Source organism: Centroberyx affinis, unplaced genomic scaffold (assembly GCF_046629955.1).
Source record: "Centroberyx affinis isolate AG114_WGS23_722 - 3 ecotype Tasmania unplaced genomic scaffold, CSIRO-AGI_Caff_v1 ptg000158l_1, whole genome shotgun sequence".
Taxonomy (NCBI): Eukaryota; Metazoa; Chordata; class Actinopteri; order Beryciformes; family Berycidae; genus Centroberyx; species Centroberyx affinis.
Window position 1 is genome coordinate 221,448 of NW_027278855.1, and position 26,940 is coordinate 248,387.

At 44.9% G+C, this 26,940-nt stretch overlaps 1 protein-coding gene across 1 annotated transcript; it reads left to right on the forward strand.

Moving 5' to 3' along the window:
- On the forward strand, nt 1-26,834 carry LOC139655618 (prickle-like protein 1). The gene is made up of 8 exons (XM_071533067.1): nt 1-249; nt 18,976-19,179; nt 21,188-21,301; nt 22,260-22,397; nt 23,404-23,607; nt 23,863-24,049; nt 24,220-25,098; nt 25,284-26,834. The coding sequence occupies exons 2-8, from the start codon at nt 18,991-18,993 to the stop codon at nt 26,174-26,176; spliced, it is 2,604 nt and encodes an 867-aa protein (XP_071389168.1). The 5' UTR covers nt 1-249; nt 18,976-18,990; the 3' UTR covers nt 26,177-26,834.
- The last annotated feature ends 106 nt before the right edge of the window (nt 26,835-26,940 follow it).

Here is a 26,940-nt window from a genome sequence, read left to right on the forward strand (position 1 = left end):
ATGACTGAGATGCTGTGACATTTGTAGGTGAACTCACACTCGGCTCTCTCAGCGCTCGTCTCCAATGCAGCCACTATCAGCGGTTTAAGCTTATCTCTTGGCGCAGGTCTCGGTGCAGCTTTGCGGCACAGTGGTGCACCCTCTCTGGACTTTTCATCTTATGCCAATGAGACGCAGCGTGAATCGTTTTTCTCACTTCGGGAATATTGGTTCTGGATACCCTGTTTACTACGACTGAACACTTTGGGGGTGAGTTAACTAAGTTATTTCGTGTTTTTTTTTAACGCTTGTCTTTGGACTTTAACTTTAGGAGTTTGGACAGCTTCCAAATGGCTGCCTTTAATTGCCTATTGCTGCATGATTTGTATCAGATTTTATGGTGAGCAGTTGGAGTTCGCTTTATTTTCTAGTCAAATTACGCTATGAAATGTTCTCACGTATGCGATTACACCACTGATGAAAATGTGGGTAAATTTTGACCTCGAATCGGTGATCATCATAAGGCAAAAAGCCACGAATATGCATTAACAGTGAAAATTATAGGCTATTTTCATGTTTTTCTTTTCATGAAAAGACCCTATCCTCATATAACTTAGGTCAGTTTGAATGTATTTACAATTATATACACTATGAAGTCAAGTCATAAAGATTTATGTCAGCCTAAAAAGTAAGCAAACTGGGTTGGGGTGGGTTTACCCTCCACTACATCCCTGATTTACACCAATGTTCACGTTGCGCTTTTACGCAGCAACATCTCCAAATATCCACTTTCCCTTTCCCTGCGCCTATAGCCTGAATAACCTCATTTCTCAGTCTGTGAAAAACGTGGTCAGAGACGTGGGGCGTGTGGGAGTGTGGAGCCCCCCGGGGCCTCCAGATGTATGGACTCAGCTGTCGCCTGTCACTTTGGTGACAACTGGTCGGCGCTCCGTGACCGCTGTCTGTCCGCCATCCCGTTCCCCTCTGTAGGGCTCTATAGAGCTCAAGAGTCCTGTTGAGTGAGGGGGAATGTGGTCAGACACAGCGCCCCGGCCACATACAGTATAAGAAGTCACTCCATTTCACTCTCACTTTCTTCAGTTCTAACCATGATGGATAAGGTGCGAACGGGGCTTTACCAAAAAGTGCACCCACTGCAAAAAATATCCATCTTTAAGTCATCTCATCTACGCTTGAGTCTTGGAATATTCTTAAAACAAGTGAACAAATCAGGCAGTGGGTGAAATAGCTTAATCCCATTTGTTTCCAATGTAAAACAACTTATTTCGAGAATAGCCTGTTCTTAAATCAACGTTCATTTTCTCGATACTGGTGTGATCTGCTTTCTGGATTGTTTCAAGACTCGGTTTTCCCGAGGCTGCATTGGTATCGAGTAGAACTATCCCATCCACTGGCTGATTTTTAAAAGGATTTTAAACCTGAATATGAGACTAAATTACTTGTCATTTTTTGCAGTGCAGTCCCTGCTCTTTCTATGAAAGTGCCCTGCAAGCTGTTTGAATGAATTCATCACTCCTTATGGAGCTCTCACAGTGCTAAACATGCAATAAAGATATTTCCTTTGGAGAATAATGACACACCCATAAGTTCCAAATATTTCCATGCTCAGCTGTGATAGAAAGTGCTAAACCCACAAGGCACAGGAGAGCAATTGCTGTTATATTTAACCAAGGCTCTCTGAAATAATATTTGCTCTCAACAGAGGACAGTAAACATCAACATAAGCCATTAAGTCCCATGCATGCTCTCTGGGAGGCTTACAGCGTGACAGACCCACTTGGCTCAAGAGCGCAGAGTCAGACTGGCCTGAAATCTGTCACTAAAGCCACAGCTGAGAAAAACACAGAGCTCTGCTGATCCCAGAGCAGCCCAGCTGTAAGCCGGTCAGCTCAAAGAGGTGAGAAAAAAACACGTAACTCTGAAATATCCCAGGTCAGGCTACACAAGGTATCGTCAGCACTTTGGACACATTAAATGGGTGGCTTCAGCTGAGTGGAGTTGCTGCAGGGCAATTCAAGTGAAAGTCTTAACTGGACTTAAATAAATTGAATTATATCCAGGTGCACTGACCTTCATGGTTTTTTGGAAGTTGAATAGCGAGGAGTTAATTGCTGTTCCTGCACCCATTTCAGTGATGCCCGTTCAAAATATAACGTTAAGCTTTGCAAACGCCATGGTCTAACAGGGTCATTTCCATCCCTGGCTATGCCAATTCAATACATTCTTTACATAGATATCTTTTTCCACGCGACACTGACCAGTAAAAGAATAGAGTATAGAAACTAATAGCAGTGTGAGTGTGAGTCTTGGGGACAAGAGATGCAGGGAGGAAAGAGCGCAGAAATCAAGGTAGTGGTGTCACCTAGTGGCTAAAGTAGAGGCTCACTGCTTTAGAGTCACAGAAACTCATCAGTAGCATTGGCTCTACAACATGACCTATTCTACATTTTCATGCAAAATCAGTATCAACTCTAAAAATATCTTATGAGGTTTTATTTCAGCCTAGGGCAATTGTATGACACAATAAGCAATTTTCATTTTAATAGTGTAAAAGATGCTGTATCACCTTAAGTGCTGCATAAGCCTAAATGAGGGCATGTACATCTGTGATCCAAAATACAATAATACATTTTCTGTGGTGTCATATCATCTTTAATTGAATAATAAAGATGCCTTTTATCATATCTGTTACTGGATGTATCAACATACTGTATATCTCCTGAAATCTGGGTCTTATATTTCACAGCTGTGGTTATTTAATGTTTAGATGATCTAGCAGGCAAGGCATGCGTTGGGAGAGATGTGAACTGGGCTTACTTTCAATTATCTGCTGCGAGTGTAAATCCTCTGTTGTGAATATTAAGTTATTTATAGACTAAATGATTTACAAGTGGTGTGAAGAAGTTTTTGGAGCAGCTCCAAATGTCACACAGTGCATGTGCATGTCTTATTTCCAAAGCCTTAAAGTTAATCAAAAGGTACCACGAATAGAATCAAAAGCCTTTTAATACATTTGGTTCCAGATTTGTGTGAATCCAAGAGGGAAATAAAATAGTTGCCTTTATCATAATTATTCTTGGACACAGCAATGGAAATAGTCCTGATCCTCTTTGGCCAGCTTGGTGTTGATGAATGCCAGCTCAATAAATGTGGAATAGGTTGATGGTTTAGTTTAGTACCAAAGTGGATTGTGGAAGACTCTCTAGGATTTGGGGCTGGATGGCAGATAGGCCTGCTTTTTCTTATGAGCACCTCATAATGCACCTTTCAACTAGACAGACTAGCTTTATAACATTAGCACGCTTGTGTGCCATTGCGTTAGTGGGTCCCTGCACAGCAAGAGGTGTGGAGCCAGAGACAGATCACAGACATGAAGCCAGTCTCAGACATAAACAGTGGGGCATGTTGTGGTGTGTGTGTGTGTGTGTGTGTGTGTGTGCATTGTGCACGAGAGAGACAGATGGACAGCTATGTGTCCGTGTGTTTGAGTGTCTGTATGTGTCTGAGAGTGTATGTGTGTGTGGCAGACACCCAGCCGGGTGTGAATGAGCAGAATGTAAGTCCCAGTGCCAGTGTGTATACGTTTCCCACTGTTGATTTAAAAGCCCAGTACCAGTGAAATGTACACAGAGGCCTGTTTGTGCAGAGCTAGAATGAATCACCCTTGCGTCCGTGTAAATCGCCTGCAAGCCAAACACTCTGGCAGCCTTTTATCCCCAGACGTGGTCCAGCTCGCCGCAGCCGGGCTAAAAGCAGAGCCGGACAGGGCCGTGTGTTGTGAGGAGCTGTCAGAAGAGGCCAGTCTTTCATGGCCCTGGATAGGGAGATGTGGCATGGAGTAGGGCTGCCATAGACAAACTCCAGAGAGCAGAGCCCATTGACTGTAAACTGTTTGTGGTACGTTGGCAGGAGGCTGTATGAAATGTGGCTTGTTTAAACGCCGGTGGTCCCTGCGTCTATGGTCATTGGGCCTTGCTAAATGGACGGTGGCCTGGTTGGTCAATTTTAGGCCACTGTTACAGTGCGGTTGTTGAGAGTGGGAGAACCACTGTCGATGCTGCTGTCTGCGGGAGAGATCATAACTTTATGTTTGCCATGCGGTAAAGTTCCCCCCCCCCCCCAGTAACTTTCAAACTGCAACATGTACGCGAGTCAGTGGGATCTGCCTGGAGCAGTGGCACACATTGAATCCACATGCTAAGCATTATTCTAAAGTGATTAAAGGTAGTTAGTGATTTAGCGCTTCCAGGCACAACTCTGTTTATTAGGAGTTGCAGGATGATGTTAGAGGAAAACGGGTTTGGCTCACACACTGGAGTTTAATGCCCCAGCAGATCTCTGCTAACCACACGGCATAATTGCGGGGTAACCATCAGACCACCACGATGATGAAAGTCATACTCTACACACATGTTTCATTATCACTCCCATGTATAGGCATGATGCTCAGCTCTAAAGGAATACTGCATAATAAGCATGGTGCAGTACTATGAAACTGGTTATTATCAACATGTCTGTCTTTGATAAAGGGGAATAACAGATATAAACATGCCATGTATCAGCAACAGTGGCCTTGGTGATGGAGGGTTTGGAAAGTCGGTCTGACCCCACCTGACACAGACAGGCGTGCCTGCAGGAGGGCATGTTTTTCCCTCTGTCCTCCCCATCTATAGGAATCCATCCAAGCAATCACAGCATCACAGGGCGAGAAGCAAAAGAAAACACATTACCCTGAGATAGTCATTAAAAAGCTCAGCTCATTTCCCCGGCCCACTACAGGGGATTGAGTTAAAGCTTTCCGGACTCCTGGCTGGAAATATGCAAAACACTCGTCCCCCCCTCCCCTTCCTGTGGCTCTTGTTCCTCTGGCCCTCTTGGCATTGTCAAAGGGGTGGAGTCAGCGAGAATGGATGATATGGAAAAGGTCAGAGGGATTTAAAAATGGACTGTGCTGGGCAAAGGGTTTTGTACTGACAACAAAGGTATTTCCTGAGATTTTTCAAAAAGGTTACTGACTGGGGACAGTTGTTGGACGTCTGCCAGAACCTTTCTCTTAAATCTGCTTTTTTGGTGGGAGAACATTTCCTCATTAAAACTTTGGTCCAGTCATATTTCACTGTGTAATTAATCAGGTTTTGAAACAAATTTACAAACAAAGAGTTTGGCCATATTCCCAAATGACACAGTACAGAATTTAATTATAATAACTCATTTAAATTAACTCCTAAAATACATCATAAGAAGATTAACAAAGACAAACAACAATATATCAATATATTCTCCCCTATCCTCCCCTGTTGGGGAAGGATTAAAAACTCCTTCTTTAGCTCTTCCAATGGTGGATGGAGTTTTTCATGTGAGCTTATTCTCTGGTGCAAAGATAATTCCTTAACAGGATCTTCCATCCTAGAATAGTTGTCTGTACACCACCAAATATACACTTCAATGCATGCATTGCCTAAATAATGAAACACTTGACCTCTTCTTACTCTATGTCAAGCATTAAATTAGTATGATCAGTCCGTAACGACCAGGGTGATGTGCGCACTTAGATTCAGTACAAGAAGAGACACTGAGCCGAGGTAAACTAAGGTGAACTGTATGGGTCCGGCCACAAATAATACAGTACATGTGGTATCTCTCTCTCTCTCTCTCTCCCCCTGATTAAATCAGGAACTCTAATCTTGGATAACTTCCTGTCAGGCGTCTACTAGCAGTCATACATTTTCCCTACTTATTTGTCATTCAAATTTTTATTGTTTTAAATGTGTTTGGTCACACAAGTCAGTGTGAGACATTCATTCACAGCCTGCCATTACAAACCAATAACAACAGAAACATATTTATTATAAACAGAAAGAAAAAAGGAAATCTGTGCACAAATAGGACATAGAAAATAATCACATTACAGTACATTCAGTGAGACACATGTGAGTCCAGAAATGTTCCCAGGCTGGTGCTTTATTACTTTTCCTATTATCCATCTTGTTAAGCACACACTCATATGAAGCTGTTTTTGTCATAGTATTTGGCCCAGTGTTTGAATAGGAAAACCCCCATACACTCTGGGTGTTTGGGGGTTTTCCTTGTCTGCCTTATTAGTTAAGAGAAATTCTATTCAAATGTTATTTTTGTATCCCATCAGTCAAAACTCCAGCTAGCACATAACTTAATAGGATTAGTGTCCATGGTTATGGGTCCCTCAATTATGAATGAAGTGAAGGTCTGTCCATTGTATACTCACACCTCCACCTGGTTAAGTATGAGATAGCAACTCATTATTACCAGATAATTATCATAGGAGCTGTTTAGCTTTTCCTGGACTGTAATCTCCCATATGATACATCTCTGCACTAAAAATATGTGCGTTATCATCCACCGGAAATGGCTGTACATCACAGTGAGGGTGGATGCTGCAGGGCAACATACAGGTGGGTCAATATTGACAAAGGCCAACTGAGGACATTTCGAGCAGAGCAGCACCCCGAGGCCCGCGGTGCCCCCGCTGAGCTGACACAGAAACAGTTTGTTTGGCCACAGCAGCCTCCACGGCAGCTCCTAGCGAGAGGGCAGTTCAAAGAGCCATGCTTTTGTTTGCTGTGCTCACACTGTCTTCCTGTTAGGGGCTGGGCTCCCAACTAAAACAAGAGTAGCGGCCCACCAGATGTGTATATCTCTGTATGTGTATGTGTGTGTGTGTGTGTATATGTTTGTTTCTTTGTGTCCTGTCCACAGGCAAACACACACTTGCCCATTCATGGAAATCAGCGGATGTTTGAAATGTTGGAATGGCAATAAAAAGTTATCCAGCTTGAAGGAAAGGCAACTACAGTATTTCAATTCAAATTGTGTGGAAAGAATCAATTTTTCGCCACACGCAGAGCATGTATCCCGACTCTGTTACATGTTCCTGTGTGCCAGCCCATGATGTTGACTGAAATCACTTAGCTGTCATTAGTGACCTCAGTATTCGCCGTTCCAACAATAACACACTGACGCTGACAGAGACAGGCTCATTATATGCTCGGTTTCTAAGAATAAGCTCTGCTCTGGGAGAATGGTATCCTTAATTTGGGGGGTGATAAGGCAGCCACTGGTGTCCTGTTTTCCATTCCACACATATACAGTGCACACACACATACATGCACACACACACACACACACACACACACACACACAGACACATAGATCCCAGGCACCGGTGATCCAAGCCTGGCCTGTGTGTCTGGCATACTGACTGAGGCCTCCTGGGGGCTTCAGTAGGATCTAACCAGACCTGAAAACACACACGCACACACACAAACACACACACACACACACACACACACACCACGTCACATGCCTATCCCACTCACCACAGGCAAGGGTTAGCACCCCACCCCTTGCCCTTTTATTGACATGTGTCTCACACTTCACGTCATGAGTTCTGCGTTTTGAGTAATAAAAAATGGTTAACGGAGGAGACTTTGCATGGTACGTGTCACATCTTCATGCTTCATCCATTATGCTTTCTATCATAGCACACTTCTCTCTCAACTCTAACAGTTGTTATAATCTTGACTTCCAGGGTAACAGGGGAGCAAACCCCGTCCAAGTCTGCTCTGCTCAGCCAGGACTAAGTGTGCAGTTGGACATCTCACTCAGCCATGGGTCTAATAAAAGGACGTCTAGGACTTGTTTTTGCTCCCTTACACTCTAGACCTCACTATTCTGTACATTTGAATGGTAGCCACGTGAAGAGGTGAAAGGGTCAACAACATCAGAGCTAAAGGGAGCCTTTGGAAATAGCGTAGATCATTGGGCCTCTCTTCTGCTCTTTCTGCTGTTTTTTACTACCACCTTAATGACTTAAATTGTGTCCAATTAAGCGGGGCTGGAAAGAAGCATCCCCACTTTCAGTCGTCAGAGTTCCCTCTGTGCTGTGGCACTGGAGCATGTGTTTAATTAGAGCACTCTGAAAGACTGTAACGAAGTGTTTCTCCAGGAATGTTAATCATTAGTGGGATCCTGACTGAGCAGCTCTTAACTGTTTCAGAGTATTGTTGGATTCCATGGTTTGCCTTTTGAAGCCGCGCGGCTCGGGAAAATGCTTCCACGTGTGGGAATTGCCAACTTTTTTTTTTTTTTTTTTTACTGCATCCTCTTCTTTCTACAACGGCTCGCTCGTAGCACTCACACCCGAGCCGCGCCTGTTTCGATGGGGCGGTCCCATTCATGTGCACGTTTAGCCTCAGGCTAGAAATACACAGGAAATGGTTCTCTTACTGTGTGAAGGATATACTGTTGAACTCTAAGGAGAGTTGAAGAGAAAAGCCCAGATGTGTGGGTTGCAAGGTTGAAGTGGTGTGCCTGTTAAACTCTCTGAAAGTGAGGTCATATGCTAAAAATCTAGTGAGGTGTCAGAGGTCGTTAGTGTTGAGCAGCTAGGGATCACCTTGTGAGCCTGGACACCGACAGGGTGCTGTTTCAACAGGAACACGATGATCAAACCCTCATAGATGCAGGACTGGGATGTGGAAAATTTGACCGTTTTCCAGGTCATAGGGAAAAATCGCATAACTTTGGAGAAATAAAACAGGAGAAGGACTGGATAGCCAAAATATAGAATAGCTGGTTAAACAGATTGGTGTAAGGTGTTAACCGGGGCTATTTTGTAATTTAATGTCTTTAGTCTTCCCAGTCTGTGTAGGGAGACCACACATGACAGGGTTTGCCCTTTGCTGATCCAGTGCTTTTGTCAGTGCAAGTGTGTAGTGTAAGAGGCAGCCCATTCATCCTCAGTCTGCTCTGTGTGTAGACAGCCACAGGCTTTTGTTGAGTTATAGTGTCCTCAAATAATGGGGCTTCCTCCCTGTAACAGCCCCAGGAGCACTGTCGCTCCACTTCCCATTGTTCCCAATGAGGTCCTGCTTTTACAACTAGGTGAGAGGGTGTCAAATTGAGGGTGAAATACGATGACCTGTCCCTATCCTACATCTCAGCAATGTTTGGCAAAGCAGTTAGACAGCGGTGTACTTGTTATAAAGTGAAGAAACAACCAGTCTGCTGACACCGGGCTTTGTTCAGCAGAGATGGGTTATGTAGGCTGATTTATGTAATGTATTACAGGGTAGCTCCATGGAAACTGGACATTCGTCTTGAATTACATCATGTATGACACAATGGTGTTACAGCAAATCAAACAGAGCAGAGCACAGAAGACAGTAGTTTAGCAACTAATACATTTATAGACTGATTCCATTAATTTGGGACCTTTCAAACTAACATCATCTATTTAAAATAAGTATTATGCTGTTTGCATAAGACAATAGCATTATGGACTGTAATCCAATAGTTAAACATACAGAATTTGACATAGAATGACCATTCACAGTAAAGTACTCTAATCATTGTTGGTGCTATTTGGTTATTCTGGTTTCATTGTAGCGAGCAGATTTGATTTTCAGTCTAGGTTGAAAAGTTCATAACCGAAGTTCGTCACCGTATCTAATTACCCATCCGATCTGATAAAATGTGAACCATTTCATTTTTCATTTTGATTTTTTTCAGTGCTCTGAGAAACACTTAATCTTAAGGTCAAGTGTCAAGTGAAAAGATATTTCCCCCTAATTTTTACAAATGTGTTTTGTCAGAAACTGAGCTCAGATCTAAGTTCTGCCCTCAGCTGCCTCCAATGTGACAGAGTGAAACAGTAAAAGGGGTTATGTGAGGGTTATAGGGCTAACAAGCCCACGGTCTGACCTGAGTTTGTCAGCGCCAATCTAGCTAAGTCAATATCAATGCACTGACTGCTCCACCAGTTGACCTTTTCCTCCCTCTTTCAAGGCGTAAAAAGGATTGTTGTTACAGTAGAGTGATAGGCTTTTATTGGCCTTTATAACTGGGGCTTTTGTTGAGCCTGTGTCCTGCTAATACCCGTTGGCAAGTCATTTAAGCCTTGAGACAGGCCTACTTTTTATAAGGCAGCTCACACAGCAGTGAGTGCTATTCTCAACAATGGTTATCAATGACAGTAAGTTACTACACACTGTAGGGTTGTATAAGAGAGACTGACCTTCCCTCTGCCCCTTTGGTACACCCATTTACGGCATGTCTCGGGACCTAGATTTGACTGATGTAAACAGATTTACATTAGGTATTAAAACATACCAGTCTCCTATCTTTCCCTATACAATCACAATTTACATGAAGTATAGTATGTACTGACTGTGAGATATTATAGCATTCAGCTTTACATTAGGGTCTCGTTTTACGGGTCCCCATTTTCAGGGACGAGTTCGGACCAGAGAAGAATGCGGCTTTATCGTCGGGCGTTGGTTCTGATGATGATCATCCCTGTCCTGGCATTGTCAGGACATGCTGGTCAAGGAGTACCTAGCGGCTAGTAGAGCACAGGGTGTTTTTTTTTTACAGCGGTCAGAAGGTGCAGACCAGGTGTGAGGTGCTGTTCAGGTCGTTGTGGCTATGACAGGGGAATGGGCTGTAAAGCCCCGGGGCCATAGATTTATGGGTCATCTGGTGCTCGCTGAGGTCAAGGGTCAGGGATGCACGGCTTGTCCAACTTTATATTTCTCAACTGTCTGAGGCAAACCTTGAACTGTGCAACCAGAGAAGCTTCCTCTAACAATAGAGTGGTACAGTGGATGTTAGCCATTCCTCTTCTGATAGACCTTCTCTGTTTGGGTGTGACAGACCAAAGATATGAACTTCATCCATGGATTCCCCAGAGTGTTTTCATTCAGTTAGCTGTCCAAACCTTAGTTCATTGTCAAAGGCCATTTCAGACGTGGATTGTTTTTTTTTCAGTTTCAGTAAGATGTCCTTATATTTGAACTTAAAAGACGCCTGTGATTTGTGATTCACAGGTGCAACACTCAGACGCGGATTGTCTCTGTGAACTTATTCAACCTGTTAGTCAACTTTCTTCAAATCCACTAACTTTGAAATGAGGAAGAATTTGGACAACTGTCTCCCCTAAACTGTAAATGTATCAAAATCCTACAGGGAAGCAACAGGTCATCCATTTCAACATTTTGACTGGAAATTAGCTACAATTCTGTTTACTCATACTGCCATTGCTGAATTGGCTCTGCAACTTTTATCCAGATTAGTTTTTGCTTTTTGCTTTGTATTTCTTGAATGCCCCCTCCAGGCAGGATGCTGTGTCGTCCCTCCCCTCTAAGACTTGCTAATGGAGCAGGGTGCTGAGTCTTTTGGACCAGCACAAAGGCCTGTGGTTAGTGCTGAGACCTGCTGTGAAAGGGCCCACCTCCTCTCTGGCCTTGGCTGCTACAATGGCTTTGTCCACACACCCACATGCATACACACACACGTACCCACGTGTTCAAGCATGCGCGTGCACACACACACACACACACACACACATAGAGAGAGAGAGAGAGAGAGAGAGAGCAATCACAGAATACTGACGTCATCTCTACAAAATTAAACATCTGCTAAAATGTTAATAAGAAAGCATTTCTAGCTGTTTAATAGATTCCTTACTTCCTAGTAAAATGTTCTAACACTTTGTTTCACAGTCTTAAAGTGTGTTAACCCTCTACAGCAAAACCTAGCACTGAAAAAGGATAAACTTTACTTCTCTGAGACACAATTATGTCCTGTATAAACATGTCCCTTGGGGGAGAAAGTAACACTTTGACATTGCAACCAAACAGCCACAAAAGATGCTAAAGGTGCAACTGTCCAGAGTTTGACCTGAACTGGTCGCTTTTGTTTTCTGAGGCAACAGGAAGAGCCTCACCTTCTGACATTCCTTAAGAGGTGAAGGAGAGGGAGAGGTCAACTGTCCTCCCCAGGGAGTTTCACTGGCTCCACACTCACCACAGGATGAGGGAATATACATTTGTGTTTCACTGAATATGTTTATATGTGCGATTATATTCTAAACCCCTATCCTGATTATGAGAAAACCAAATATGATATCTGGGATGTCAGCCAATATTAACCTCATCCCATTTACTGTTGGTCTTCTTGGTTTGTGTAAGGTTCGTTTCCATGGTAATATTCACATTTGGGATATGGAGATGTATATAAGCAGCTTATCCTGAACATGACTAAGCAGGATATGATGTACTTTCTGTAACAGTCCAGTGAACTCACTGACTTTATGCAAACTGTTTGTTCTTATGGCCTGGCTAATTCCTTGTGACAAGGCCATTTAATTCTGGGAGAAATCTGCACAGACATCTGTACAGTTATACTGTGTAAGAGGATGAAGTGCAAATCAACAATGGAAAACTTTGAAGAGGGTGTGCTAAATCAAAACATATCACATCCAGTGGAAGTTATCAAAAAGTGAAAAAGACAGGATACAGCACTCACATTTCTTTTATTGGAGCACACGCCATAAACTGGTGTGTGCCCCACTAAATATTTGTATGCTTTTTGTGTGACCTAATGAGCACTGTCAGTTTTTAACCCTCTTTCAGACAGTGCTAAGCTGATAATACAGCTTCCCAGTGGAAGTAGTTCTTTTGTATAGAGCTTTTATCTGTGATTCATATGTTAACAGGCCTGCTGATTCACCAGATAGCTGGTCTCATTGGAATAGACTTGCTGACATCATTGCTAACTGGGATGGTCAATAGGGTGGAGGATTATTTGAGGCTGATCCAGGATATTGCAGATGGTAGGGAGTTTTTCATAGTGGGATGGAAAAAAAAATCTTTTGTTCACTCAAGCTGACACTCTATAATTAAAAAGCTGTAGTTAGCAAACAGCTCTCTGTAACTAAGTGACATTTTATCACGCTAGAGAAGAGACACAAACCAGATAAACCCAAGCCAGACTGTAACGTTCACCACCTTCCCCACATCTTTGAGCCATTGATAGGGAAGAGGAAAGAAGAATGTCATGCGAAAGCTCTTGTGGCTATGGGGCGGTCAGTGCGGTAAATTGAGCTGTGGCATCACTGATGTGCTCCTTAAGTGCAGTTCCTCTGAGCTGCAGCTTTTACTGATGGTTCTCATGTGGAAGCATGTTTGAAGTACGAGGGGAGGGTCACCGGAGGAGAGACGCCTCGCTCTGCCATGCCTTGCCCTGACTGGCTGGTCTGAGGTTAAGGGGCCGGGCTGGGGTTAAGAGGGCTGGGCTGGGGGGGGTGGGGAAGGGGGAGGGGGGTGTGGAGGGTGAGAGAAACAGGGGTGGGATGGCCATCTGGCTGGGCTCCTCCATGTACACACACACACCCTCTCAAACACTCTCTCCCACGCACTCAGACACACATCTCCCTGATTTTTACAGTCTCAGCTTTGATATGGGCAGTTGCTGTGCTGACAGCTCTGCTAGAGTAGGCTGTGTGCTGCTGTCCTGGATTTAGAGCAGGAAGGATCAGGCATATTGAGACAGAAAGGCTGGAGACATGGAGCCCAGAGGCTGGAGCAGAATCTAGGACTGGATATAGTGGTGATAAGATCCTTTTCCAGCTCGCCTCAGGAGAGTTCCCCTGCACAGAGGTAAGACTCCTGGGATCTGCTGAAGGGAACTGACTGGAGTAGATGTAATCTGTTTTTCAGTGGAATGTGCCTAGGTTGTAGTGAGGCTTGAAATAAAATTAAAAAACAATTGCTGTAGGAACTGGAGATGTGAGTGTATTGCACTGTAATGTAGATTTGTTCAGTCAAGACGTGTAGATGAAATCGCTTTGATTATTTCGTTTGTCCCATATTTTCAGTTTAAGGGGAGAACAGTTGAATTATTCATTAGGAAATTGCATGATTCATGAAAAGCCATATAGCACATCATGAAGTATGATTAAGTAAAGCATAGATGGAATTCCAAATGCTCTGCTACTTCTGATCCGGGCTCAACTCCAAGTCTGTCTTCAGAACTATTTCTTTTTTCTTTTTGAGGTGGTCTGAAGGGTGCTAGTATTCAAAGAGTTGATTTTAGATCCCCTGTACAGTATGACCACAAGTGGTCGACTGAATCCAGAGGGATGCAAATGTGTTTGATGTCAACTGTGTGACAGCAGCACGTGTGTGTGTTGGGTTGTAGTTCAGGACGGCCAGTGCATGCAGGTGGTCTCTCTATGAGTGCAGGGCTCTGTGGGGATGTCACTCCCATCCATTTGGTCTTGGAAAAACACCCCTCAGCCACGGAGGGAGGCCTCCACAGGCTGACCAAACTCCAGCCATCTAGCACCTCAACACTGCACATATAATAAGCTCCTCTCTGGTTCTCTTGTCAATGGTACTCGGATTTTCCAGTGGCATTTCCATCCAGGCATTTTCAAGCTGATTGGATTCAAATCTTCTGTGGAAAGAAATACCATGAATGAATGTCTTCTGTGGTGTTTTTCTGTACATCGTTTTAGAATACTCGGTTTATAGGATAATTCGATTACAAGTTTAACCTTTAAACAGTGATTTCCGTAGGTTTACATGTGAGGCCGCTGATTCACACAAGGATCCAATTGTGTCCGACAAATCGGAGCTGCCTTGCAGTATGATGAAGTTAGTGGTCACTTTTTGCATTCTCGATTGTCATAGATCACTTTTCACAAAGGATATAACATATGACATTAGACATTGGTGTGTACTGGGATTGGAACAATATGCTGTGTATTTTTCAAGTTGAGCAATATCTTGTCCGACAGCAAAACAGACTTGTCAGAGTTCAAACTCAAGACGGCAGTGACTTTGAACAGAATATCTTGTTTTCTCTTCAAGTAGAGCCTATCCTGCATTGCTGGGCTAGCATGAGCCAAGTCAAACATGTTGGGCCGGTCCAAACTGACAGAGAGCGCTGTGTTGGGTTGTGTGCATGTCCATCATCCACTTCCTAGAGGAATATAGACAGTAATTCAGACCAGAAGCTGCTTATTTTTCCTGTGCGCTCTCTCTCTCTCAAGGGTTGTTAATCCAAGGCTGCAGTGTCTGGATTTGGAGGGCTCAGGTTAAAGTCTTGTTGAATACTCTTTAAAAATGTCACTGGCCACTGTATTTATTGATCAGTCAGAGTATGAGGTCCTGTGAGAGGTTTGCATTGACATGACATACACTGTAGTGAACACATGATGTTGGGCCTGTACAGAAGTGTTTTTAAACAGTGAATACAAATCAGTGGTTATTGAATCAGTTTAGCAAGCTTGTTATAGAGATTTCTTGGAATATATATACGGCTTCTATTTTACAAGACTACAGAAGTCTGTGTTCACTTTTAATTTATGAAAGAATGCATGGCCTCTTCATTCATTGTAAATATGGTCTAGTGGGACTTTGCAGCTCTATTCATTGACTAGGAACCATTCAAAGCAAACATGTATACCTCGTGGTTCCCTCTGTCACTGTTTCACCCTTGCCTTGACTTAAATTTCCTCTCTTTTGTGGAACAAGACACATTAACATTTTCAGACATGTCAGTTACCCCATTTTAGGTTCAGTCTGATACTACCCCCACCACCCCACTCCTTTTCCCTTACACCCCCACCAATCCCGCTCCCCCCCCCAACCCTCTGGCCCTCTGTGGGCAGATCAGTCAGATATGCAGGCCCGGAGCTCCCAAAGCCATGTTAACAAGCACCTTTACAAAAGAGAGAGGGGCTGTTAAACATTCAGGACTGCAGGGGTCTGGCTAGTGTGGGAGGAGGGCAGGGGAGGAGGAGGGGAACAGTGAGATGGGGGAGTTTGAAAACTAACCTTGCAAACCATAGGTTCCTTGTTAGGAGAAAAACTTTAAAAGCCAGCACAAGTGATGAATCAGTGAGTTGGCAAGTCAGTATAAGCGTGGTAAAGTTAGATGGCTCAATGCTTCTGTCATTCAAAAGGTTAGGGAAGTGTTCTGGGCATAGTCAGAGGAAATGAACTGCATGACATTAAGGGGAAAATTAGCATGCTAGCAGATGTGGTTGTATGCCTAACACCAAGCACTGCACATCCTGTATTCCTGTTTGTGGGCCTGGCTGAAGCTCAAGCCTGACATTCCTCTGAGTCAGGTTTGGCTGTGTGAGACATCATCAAGGAGACTTGGCCAACATGTGAAAGCAAACATCTTTCTAACAAATGTAGCGCATGAGTGAGTGTGTGCCTGATAAAATGTGAGGTAGTGAAGTCAGAGTCTCTTGGCTCCTGACTGAACCTGCCTATAGTTAGCTATCTCCCATGTGAAACCCAAGCTGCTCTCAAACAAGGCCACATTTTTGCAGGTTATTTTGGTCTCATTTGCAAGTCAATAGATGTGAATAGAACAAGAGAGTGTCTTATTTCTCACCCCACTCTCTCGTCTGAAGACAGGTTATCTGGGTTTGATGGCTTTAACTGTCATGTATGTGGAGATAACACACCACATCTTCAGAAAGAAAAAAGACTTGAAGGGAGATAAACAGGCTCCTGATGGAACAAGCCTTTAGTTTATTCCCCTACAAAGGCACCATTGTTCAAGACATCACAGGCGTTTTAATGGGAGGTGTCAATCCACCTGACTTGACACTTTGTGGCACAATGCAGTCACGAATCCCAAAAACAGCCCAAGAATCCACTTCCACCACCGCCACTATCCATCACGCTTATGTCTTGAGGTCTTGGAGTTGGCAGGCTTGTGGAGGGCATGCCAGTTGTTGGCATGAGATATAGCGGTGAGGCCATGGGGGCTGACTTGTCCTTGAGGGAGATGGGATGGTATGAATAGCCAGTAGCTGCCTGGCCTGCCATGCCGTGTGTGGGGCAGTTAATCATTCCACAGGAGGGCTTGGCGCGCTGCTATCTCAGAAAGAGTCGTCACTAAACGAGAAACAGGGTACAGGAGCGTACAGCTGACGCTTCAATTGGTGTCAGGGTGTTTATGGCATGTGTATGTGTGTGTATACTCTTAGTAGCATGTGTCTATGTGTGTGCACACGTGTCCACGTTTGCTTCAGCATAAATGTGTGCATTCCCTCTCTATGTGCGCATGAGAGCCGCAGGAGCTATGCATATATGACATTCCAGGGCAGAGCGTAGATTTTCGGGCCCTCTACTGTCACGCCTGTGTTCTTCAAAGGCTGCAGTCAAGTGTGGCTGGTTTTCTCAGCTGTCTCTCTGTGCCCTTGCTGGCCATAGGGGGTGGAGGCGAGGGGGAGGTGGTGTAAGGGCCAGGCTGCTGGACACTGGCTGGGCTCCCATTTGATCTCAGTTAGAGCTCCTGGCCCGTGAGAAATGACCACAACTGGACACACATTCATCATGTCCATGTCTGCTTGGTCCTGCAAGGCTTTCGGCAGCTCAGGAAATACAGTTAGGGTTTTGGATGGTGACTAAAGGTGATTCATGATTGCCCCTAAGGGATAAATTAAGTTTTTGAATTGAATTGCTGTACGAACCCATGAACTCAGTCTCATTTCCTTATTTTAAGGAACAGCTTACTCAAGCCACTTAGTCAAACCACAACTTGGCAAAGCAGTTTTGATATGTCCCTAGTTAGAATTAAGGTTACACTTGTATATAAAGGAGATTAAGTGCTGCCAATATACTGTATATTTTAGCTCTTCAATTACAATTACATGACAGCCAATTCACGTTGCATTTCCATCCCACACGCAATAGCTATGCACCAATTTGTCTTTCACTAGACATACTGTATGTCTCATTTGCTTCCATTTCTGTTGCTACTACAGTATGTCTGGAAAAGTGTGTGTGTGCGGATGTGCAGAAATGCATTTGTGCTAGTGTGTGTGGTCAAACGCACACACATAGGTCAACGTTGAGCCAGTCTTTGATCTTCCAGCCCTATTTCCATCCCTCCATTCCATTGTCAGTATCCAACCGAGTATCAGTCGAGCCCATCCATCCATCCCTCCCTCTATCCATCCATCCCTCCCTCTCTGCCTCCTTCACCTGTCTGGCGTTGCTCTATCCATCCAAAAGATGAAAGGATGATCAGACACTCACTGCAGCAGGTTGGAAAACAAACAGTCCAAAGAAAAGAGAGAAGAGAGGGGAGATGAAGGGAGAGACCAGGCCTGTGGACATTCCCCATATGGCAGTCTTATCCACAGGGTTTGTGTTTTCCCTAAGGCCAGGCTTGTGTTTATACAGACCTCGAGCTCCACTGATCAAGCCAACATCAGATCCCATGTGTTGGCCCCTCTTGGGACACATAGCATAGATAGAGTAGCACCTCAACAGGAAAAAAATGATGATTGCTCATTCAGACATGTTCTCTGCAGATAAGGTGAAGTGTGGGGCAGCCAGTGTCTGGTGCCGCTTTTGTGCTTGTGTTGATGGCAAACCGAATTACAGCATGCAAAAGGAATGTGAGGTCTATGCAACATTGCCCCAGACTGGGCGTCGATGTAAGTAATTCTGCATTAACTGTATCTTCGTGAGTAGCTAACTGCTTGTTATTGTCACTAAAACGAGTTGGGACGTCACCTCATGAAGCTTCTGGAATTTCCTAATGGCTCCTATATGCCCAAAAGCCACATGAGGAGGACACATGGGTGACATGCTACCACAGTGGCAGTGAAAGGGTATAGTTCTCTTTATGAGTGTCTTTATGTAGGAGACTCATCACCAGAGGAGAGCCAAGAAAAGCTTGCTCAGATACCATAATGGGCTTTTTGGGGGGGCTCTAGCCCACATGAAAGAGGCAGTGATGGCGTGATTCAGCTGGTGGTTAACATGCATGGGAATGGCGCTGAAATGAGAGAACCGGATGAGTTGGAGTGATGATAGCATTGTGTTAGGGATGTGTTGATGTAATGGGTTGTTAACTAACGTTTCGCTCTCTCGTCTGTTTCGATCTCTCCTCCTCTCTCTCTGCTTGCTCCCGATCCTCTCCTGCCTTCCTCTCTGTCACATTTCTCTCTCCTTTCCTCTACATTCTTCATTCTCTCCTCTGTCCCTCTGTCCCTTTCTATCTTATCTTATTCATTCTCTCTCTCCCTCATTCTGTTCCTCCATCCCTTTCTATCTTATCTTATTCATTCTCTCTCTCCCTCATTCTGTCCCTCCATCCTTTGCTTTGTCTATCCAGTAAAAAGAGAGTCTGATGAGCTTGGTGGGTGCGGCGGTGTCAGCGGCCGGCTACCAGGGTGGGACGCGCCAGCGAGACTTGATGATGGAGCAGAAAGTCAGTAAGCTGACCTTCGGCTTCCAACGCAGCTCCACCTCCGACGATGACTCAGGCTGCGCCCTGGAGGAATACGCCTGGGTACCGCCCGGCCTCAGGCCTGAACAGGTGAGCAGGAGATTGTATTACTATTCTTGAAGGTGAAGGTGTTGTACAGTGAATTGGCATTACTGTATTACAAAGAAGACATATGAGATTGTTCTCTTTATTTGTGGTATACCTATTTCATAGCTTCACAAATAATTATTTCCCAAAATCACCATAATGATGTAATGGTGTATGCTCCTGATAGAGAATAAAAACAGCCCTGACCTGATTCTATCTCCCTCCTAGCCTATTTCCTGGCCCAGATAAATGCTGTTCAGCACATTACTGAATAACATGCTAACTAGGGTCTCTGGATAATGACACCTATGGGACAGACAACATATTTCATCAAAGTTTTGCTTGGTTCTTTTGTTTGAGGCAGACTTGTCAGGCTCTACCCAACAGCCACTTACAGGCAGGATGTGTGTATTTTTATTTACAAACTGCGGTACAGCAAAGTCTGCTTGTGATTATCAGAGATCTGTTAGAGGAGGACTTAGTGGGTCGAGCCTGCTGCTGCTGGCAGGATCGGGCTTTGAGGGGCCGTCTTTTAACAGGCCCTCTCCTCCACAAACACAGGCTGGGCTGTTACGTATGTCCGCAGGGCAGCCAGTGTGATGTGGCATTTTCCCAAAATCGACAGGGGAGGCCCAGTTTTTCCTCCTCTCCCCACGTCTCTTTCTCCTTTCTCGCTGTGTTTCTCTCTCCTCTTCTCCGTCTCTCTCCATACCGCTCCCCCCTTTTAAACAACACACATGGAAGCAATGAGGGGGTGATGGGCAAGAGAAGGGGGTCGCAGTAATAGAGAGAACCCTAAAGCCCAAACACGCAAGGCCTTTTGTGTGGAAATGCGTGGGTCAACTGTAATGCCTTTACTGCAGCCATTGCCCTGAATGGGCCACGTATTATGGGTGATCATTACAGTGGAGAAACACATAGGGCCTGGGTGATGGCTGACTGTTCCCCAGCCCCCAGGGAGCTGAGGGGTAATAGCAGCATGAAAATGTGCATAATTTATGGCGGGGGCAAACGCTGGGCTGATTGTCAGGGTAAATTGCTGTTGCCCCCCCTCTAGACGGCCCAAGCAGCAGGAAGTCCCCCCTAACACAGGAGACAAGCACATCCCACCTCTTTATCTGACCGGCTGTAATGACCCCTCCCTCATAAAGGTTAGCCCTCAGTGGTCAGCCCCAAGGGTCAAAGTGCCACCGAGACACTTCAAGACCGGCAGCTTTGTCCTGTCCCTATAGTGACAAGCATATGACAAGTCCTCCTCTTGCCCACCCCACATACCTCCTTGGCTTACTTAAAGGCACCCTAAAACAGATTTGGCCTGTTATTCCTTCTGAGTTCTTCAGTATAAATTTATGAAGAAAGGGACTCTCACAATGCTATTATCACAGTGTCCAGGGAGACTTTGAGGATATGGGTACATTTTCGCTACCATGTACACTACTATAAAATAAAGTTGCTTTGGGGGTTAAAAACTCAAGCAAACACTGAATGATTCCACAAAGTCAGTCTCCCATACATTGTAAGTGGACCAGTTCCAGAATGTGTCTCATCACAAATTAGTGTTTTGGTTCTCTGGTTTCTTGGAAGCGAGTTGTTCATGTTCATAAATACTGACTGGACTGTCCAAGATTTTAACAATAATATATTATTCTCTTTAAAAGCTCAGGAATTTAGAAAAACAGCCTTATTTTCAGATTGATGACCACGCATTTTTGAAAATGTATCATGAATTTTTCGTGGGTTTCATGAGTCCTTTCATGAGTTGTGATACTTTCTCTGTCTATAAAGGAGTATTTGAACCTGAACTAGCTCAACTAAAACATGAAAATTGTAGGAGAAAAAGTTTTTTCCTCAACAAGAGTGATATGTGGATTTTGTTATGATGGCAGAAGAAAAGGGCTGTTTTTCAGTACCAATACCCAAAAGTATTACCTGGTCTTGATGCATCCCAAATTGGCCTACCAGATGGTGTTCCTGTGACTAATGTCTTTACTCCATGCCATGCTTTATCCAGGTCCAGTTATATTTCTCCTGTCTGCCTGAGGACAAGGTCCCCTATGTGAACAGTCCGGGAGAGAAGTTCAGAATCAAACAACTCCTCTACCAACTGCCGCCGCATGATAATGAGGTAGGAAAATATCTGTGTGTGAGTGTGTGTGTGTGTGTTTGCAAGTATCATAAAATTCATCCCAGCAGGCTGTCTCATTTAAGCCATCGTTACAGCAAAGGTCCCAGCGCCCATTTTCCCACCATTGCTCCCGCTGCTCACCCTCCATTTTGTTTAAATAGCTGTATCTGTCCTTGCCCGCTAAACCCACAGTGTTAACAGCCTCACCATCTCCATGCCATCCCACTAATGTGAGCACTTGGCATTCACGTTGACATCACACTGGGGGATTTTTGTTCCAATCTTGTAGCCTTGTAGTGTGGGCACAATGTGACTTTTGACTTGATGATTTTATGATGTTTGCTGGGAGCCCCCACCGGCAGGATTCCTGTCATAGCAGTGGTTTTTACGAGGACGGCTCAGCGGGAGAGAGGGACGCTGGCTGAAAGAGGCTTTATGTGATGCCACCACCGCAGTGGCACCGCAGCCCGAGCTGCGTGTCTCTCTTCCTTTGTTGCCCGTCTTCTTGATTTCACTCTAAACACAGGCCTTGTTTGTGTAAACGTCTGCTTTCCCTCTTGTTAAGGCTTTGGGAAACATCAAAAAGGGCTGTTGTAAAAATTAGGTTCTCAATCAGGGACTGTGGGTGGAGATGTGTAGGGGGGTGTAGCAAGGGCAAGCTGGGGTCAAGAGTTGCCTTTGTTCAACATGCTCTGGTATGCACTCTGCCCTCTCTCATACTTAACTCACTTTATAACCTTTATTGGTGACTGACAGGGAGTCTTGCTATTGGACTCACTACAAGATCTTTCCGGTTAATGTAATATCAAAAGGTTATTTAGACCAATTCCAAAATTCAAATCCCATCACAGCGCCTGTAAAGACCTTATCAGCATTACTCCCTTTTTAAAGAGTGAACTCCAATGGTGTAAAATTGAAAGTGGCTTTCTCATACCTAACCAATCACCTCCCTTCCCAGGTGCGTTACTGCCAGTCCCTCAGTGAGGAGGAGAAGAAGGAGCTGCATATGTTCAGTGTCCAGAGGAAGAAGGAAGCGCTGGGGAGGGGCACACTGAGACTGCTGCCCCGCAATCTTCTGCACAGTGTCTGTGAACATGTAAGTTCCCTTTCACGTATCACTTATAACTGTAATCACTTATTGCAGTTAGCCAATTTAAATATTCAGTGGAGAGCAACTGTGGTATAAAGTTGTTTGAAGTCAAGGACCTGGCCCATATTCTCCTGAAATCCAATAGCGTTTGTGAACCACAGTACTGAAAACCAGATTTGCTGCCTGTCCTCTGTGCATCTCCTCTGTGGGTATTTGACCAATCCGTAGAGTCGGTTTGAACTAAAACCCAGAGGAAGAGTTGAAATAAAGAGCTCAGTATCAGCCATGCTATGTAAGAAATCCCTAAACACAAGATGGATTTGCAGCCATGCAGACTAAAACGTTGTCTCTGCTGAGTTGTTTGGAGTGGCTCAGCACAGCGTTTCAGTCACTATTTACAATGGTCGTTGAGTAGCTCAAGGGTGACCATTAAACCTTGTCAAAACATAGTCCCACTGCCGCTCTCCACTAGACCTCCATCCTCTCTCTCTCCCCCAGATAAGGCTTGTTTTCTCCTCGTGGTCGCCTCTTTGACGGCTTGGCTTGTACCAAGTCACTGGAGTCGATTTGAACAGGCTTTTGTCCCCACATGACGCACAGGCAGGGGTTAGAAAAGAAAAACAAATCAGCCGGACTGGCAGTTAGGATAACCCGATGGCTATAATTCGTCTCGTCAACAGATGCCTCATACTGTACACTGACAAACACAGATGGGCCACATATTTACCCCCTCATCAATAGGGCGAAGGGACTTAGCAGCCATATGACACCCTAGTTTTTATGGGCCATGCTGTATTACTAGGAAAAGGGCACTTAACTTGGGCTTGAAACCATAGCTATGTCTATGCAATTGTTTACCTAATTAAGTGTTGATAGTTGAACTGAAATATGCAAAATTCAGATTCAGATTTTGTCACAGATTATTCCAAGACTACAGCTAATGCAGAATTTTGTAAGATTGTATAATTTTCAATGCGTTATCATGAACCGTGTCATCACGTGCATATTGCAGTGTGGTGAGAACATCAACGGGGGAGAAATGGCAGTGTTTGCCTCCAGGGCGGGCCCCGGGATGTGCTGGCACCCCGCATGCTTCGCTTGCTCCACTTGCAGTGAGCTGCTGGTGGATTTGATCTACTTCTACCAGGATGGAAAGATCCACTGTGGAAGGCACCACGCTGAGCTACTCAAACCTCGCTGCTCTGCCTGCGATGAGGTGAGCCCATGAGACTGAAATACTGAGAGAAAACAATGTAGTGGAGGAAAAACATCCATAGTCTGTGGTTTTATGGTCTTTCAAAAAGATCTACTGTATTGACATATGGTTTGGCTTTAGTGGGAAATTCCTCAAGGCTAGCAATAACATTTATCCACATATTTCTCCATTGTCTTCAGTAAATAAATGAAGATAGATGATATGAAAGCAAAAGATGGCCTTTTTATCTCATCCAGTTTGCATCTGTGTCCACAGATTATCTTTGCTGATGAGTGCACAGAGGCAGAGGGGCGTCATTGGCACATGAAGCACTTCGCCTGTTTTGAATGTGAGACAATTTTGGGGGGCCAGCGCTATATCATGAAGGACGGCAGGCCATACTGCTGCGGCTGCTTTGAATCTCTCTATGCAGAGTACTGTGAGGCCTGTGGAGAACACATCGGTAAGATGCTGCTCATCAGATACAGTTAACAGAAAGGCATTATGATTAATACATTTTACATTTTACCAGCATGACCAATTATGATAGAATATTTTGCTGGTAACTTAACCAAGTGTGCCGTGGTTGTCTGCCCATCTCCATATTTACTCCAACCCTCTCTTTTTTTCCAGGTGTGGATCATGCTCAGATGACCTATGATGGGCTCCACTGGCATGCCACTGAGAGCTGCTTCAGCTGCGCCCAGTGTAAGAGTTCTCTATTGGGCTGTCCCTTCCTGCCGCGCCAGGGTCGTATTTACTGCTCCAAAGCCTGCAGCCTGGGGGAAGATGTCCATGCCTCTGACTCCTCCGACTCTGCCTTTCAGTCAGCGCGCTCACGCGAGTCCCGCCGCAGCGTGCGCATGGGCAAGAGCAGTCGCTCAGCTGACCAATGCCGCCAGTCGCTCCTCTTCTCACCCTCTGTGAACTATAAGTTTCCCGGCTTCAGTGGAAATGCTGATGACACCCTGACCAACAAGCTGGCCCACATGAACTTGTCTGATGAGCGCTTCTGGAGGGGACGTGGCGAGGAGACCGAGGCACCTGACGACCAGGAGGAGGAGTGGGCTGAGCACGAAGACTACATGACTCAACTGCTGCTGAAGTTTGGGGAACATGGGGTCTTCCAGCAGGCTGATGACTCCAGACCCACCGATTTGTGGATGACTGAAACGGACGCCAAGGTGAAGCAGGAGTCCTCCAAAGCTGGGGGCAGCGGAAGTGGAGGAGGAAGGGGGAGCCAGAGTCTGGCCAGTAAGAAGTACCAGGCTGACATGTACTGGGCCCAGTCACAGGACGGGCTAGGGGACTCGGCCTATGGTAGCCACCCGGGCCCAGCGAGCAGCAGAAAGATCCAGGAGCTGGAGCTGGATCATGGAGCTGGAGGAGGCTTCCAGGGAGAGGAGCAGCAATGGTACAATGACTCTTTAGAGTGTATCACTGACGAGTTCAAGAAGACTGATCAGAGTGTCCGAGACTCCATGGACTCATTGGCTCTCTCCAATATCACTGGTGAGTAAAAATTACATAATTTTATTATTATTAATTGAAATCTTAGAAAAATAATAATATTATTATTAATATTATATCTCATGTGATGGTATTGGTTGATTTAAGATACACTATACAGATCCACGTCATTTGAGTCCTTATCCAAACAATTTAAAAAAAAAATGTTCTTCTCTCTCCTCTCTCAGGGGCCTCAGTTGATGGTGATGGTAAAGACAGGTCATTGGTGTATTCCTTGCAAAACTTCCATGACCTGGAGACAGAGGACTGTGAGAAAACCAGTAATATGGGAACCCTCAACTCCTCCATGTTACATAGAAGTGCCAATTCCTTGAAGAGCCTTGTATCTGAGCAGGAGGAGGTGGAGGTGGAGGAGAATGTTCCAGAAGAGGAAGAAGAGGAGGAGGTTCCTCTCCCAGAGGAGAGAGCCAAACCCCCTCATGTCCCTGCCCTCAGGAGGACACGTTCCCAGTCTAGGCCGCAGCAGGTCAAATTCTCTGATGACGTGGTGGACAACAGCCATTATAGCGAGCTGCCGGTGCGCCAGCCCCCTATGAGTGAACGGACTCGGCGGAGAGTGTACCACTTTGAGGAGCAGGACCAGGAGCTTCGCTCTGGCCGCCACCATCATCACCACAGGAGGCGCCGAAGCCGCAAGTCTCGCTCTGACAACGCTCTTCACCTGGTGCCCAAGGAGAGGGCTCATATGTCCTACAAAGAGGACCATAGAGGGAATGCCCATGGCCCTAAGGGCCAGGCCTTCCATGGCCAGCTCCCCCATAGCCACCCCAACCCTACTGCCATGTCAGACTATGGCCTGCAGGGCCCGGCCATGGGGAGGTTCCTGGGGCTGTATGGGGATGATGATGACTGGTGCTCCACATGCTCCTCTTCCTCCTCTGATTCTGAGGAGGAGGGCTTCTTCCTGGGTCAGCCCATCCCCCAGCCCAGACCCCATAGACACTACTACACTGATGACTTGCCCAGCCCTGTGGCAGGCATGCCCTCTCCGCCTTACGGCCCACGGACAAAGTCCAAAAAGAAGAAGGGGCACAAGGGGAAGAACTGCATCATTTCATAGACTCTCATTATTCCTTTATCATAAGCTTTGGGTAATGCTCTGCCACTCACCTCTGCCTCTCATTGCCACTGTTTGAAATGCCAAAACAACCTGCTTGCTATTAAATGCTTAAATTCTTGCCCGCTGGACGTACTGTATATGTTTACACAGCACTCAATTTACCAACGTGTTTGTATAAGACACAAAGTCCTTATTCTGATTCTTCTGTACGCTTCTGTAGCATTACAAACTGCCAGTAAAGTAACAAAGAAAGTATTTCAGAGTAATGCATATTTATAAAGCATCATTTAGAGATAAACTGAGATTATTATTTAACATTGCAGATATTAATGTATATATTGTAGAGTTCAAAAACAAGATGGCTATTTTTATACCCCTGAGTTCATGACATGCTTTGTAGCGGAATGGCATTAAGATAAAACTGGTGGCAGTTGGTACAGAGCCATTTTTCCATGAGGGTGTCAAAAAAATAAATGACATACTGAGTGTGACCCAGGCTCTTTAAGTGTGTTTCTTCCAGGCTAGTGCAGCCCGAACACAAGAGGAATATTGTATGTATTATAGGGCCAGATTGAGTGGTCTATTTATGGGTCATGTTGTATTGTAAACAAATCATTGTAATCTGTATAAATGTACAAACTGGAATATAAGGCTAAGATCAGTGATAATTGTAATAAAATATATATCATGATTTTGTGCTTTTTTTTCTGCTTGAATGTAACTAATGGGAGATAGATATCAAAACACAGGAGAAAAGATGTTTC

What these genes read in the sequence shown, in the direction of transcription:
- LOC139655618 (XM_071533067.1), top strand. Translation starts at nt 18,991, where the DNA reads ATGAGCTTGGTGGGTGCGGCGGTGTCAGCGGCCGGCTACCAGGGTGGG. An exon ending in CCGGCCTCAGGCCTGAACAG is followed by an intron (nt 19,180 to 21,187) that starts GTGAGCAGGAGA and finishes TGCTTTATCCAG; the next exon opens with GTCCAGTTATATTTCTCCTG. An exon ending in TGCCGCCGCATGATAATGAG is followed by an intron (nt 21,302 to 22,259) that starts GTAGGAAAATAT and finishes CTCCCTTCCCAG; the next exon opens with GTGCGTTACTGCCAGTCCCT.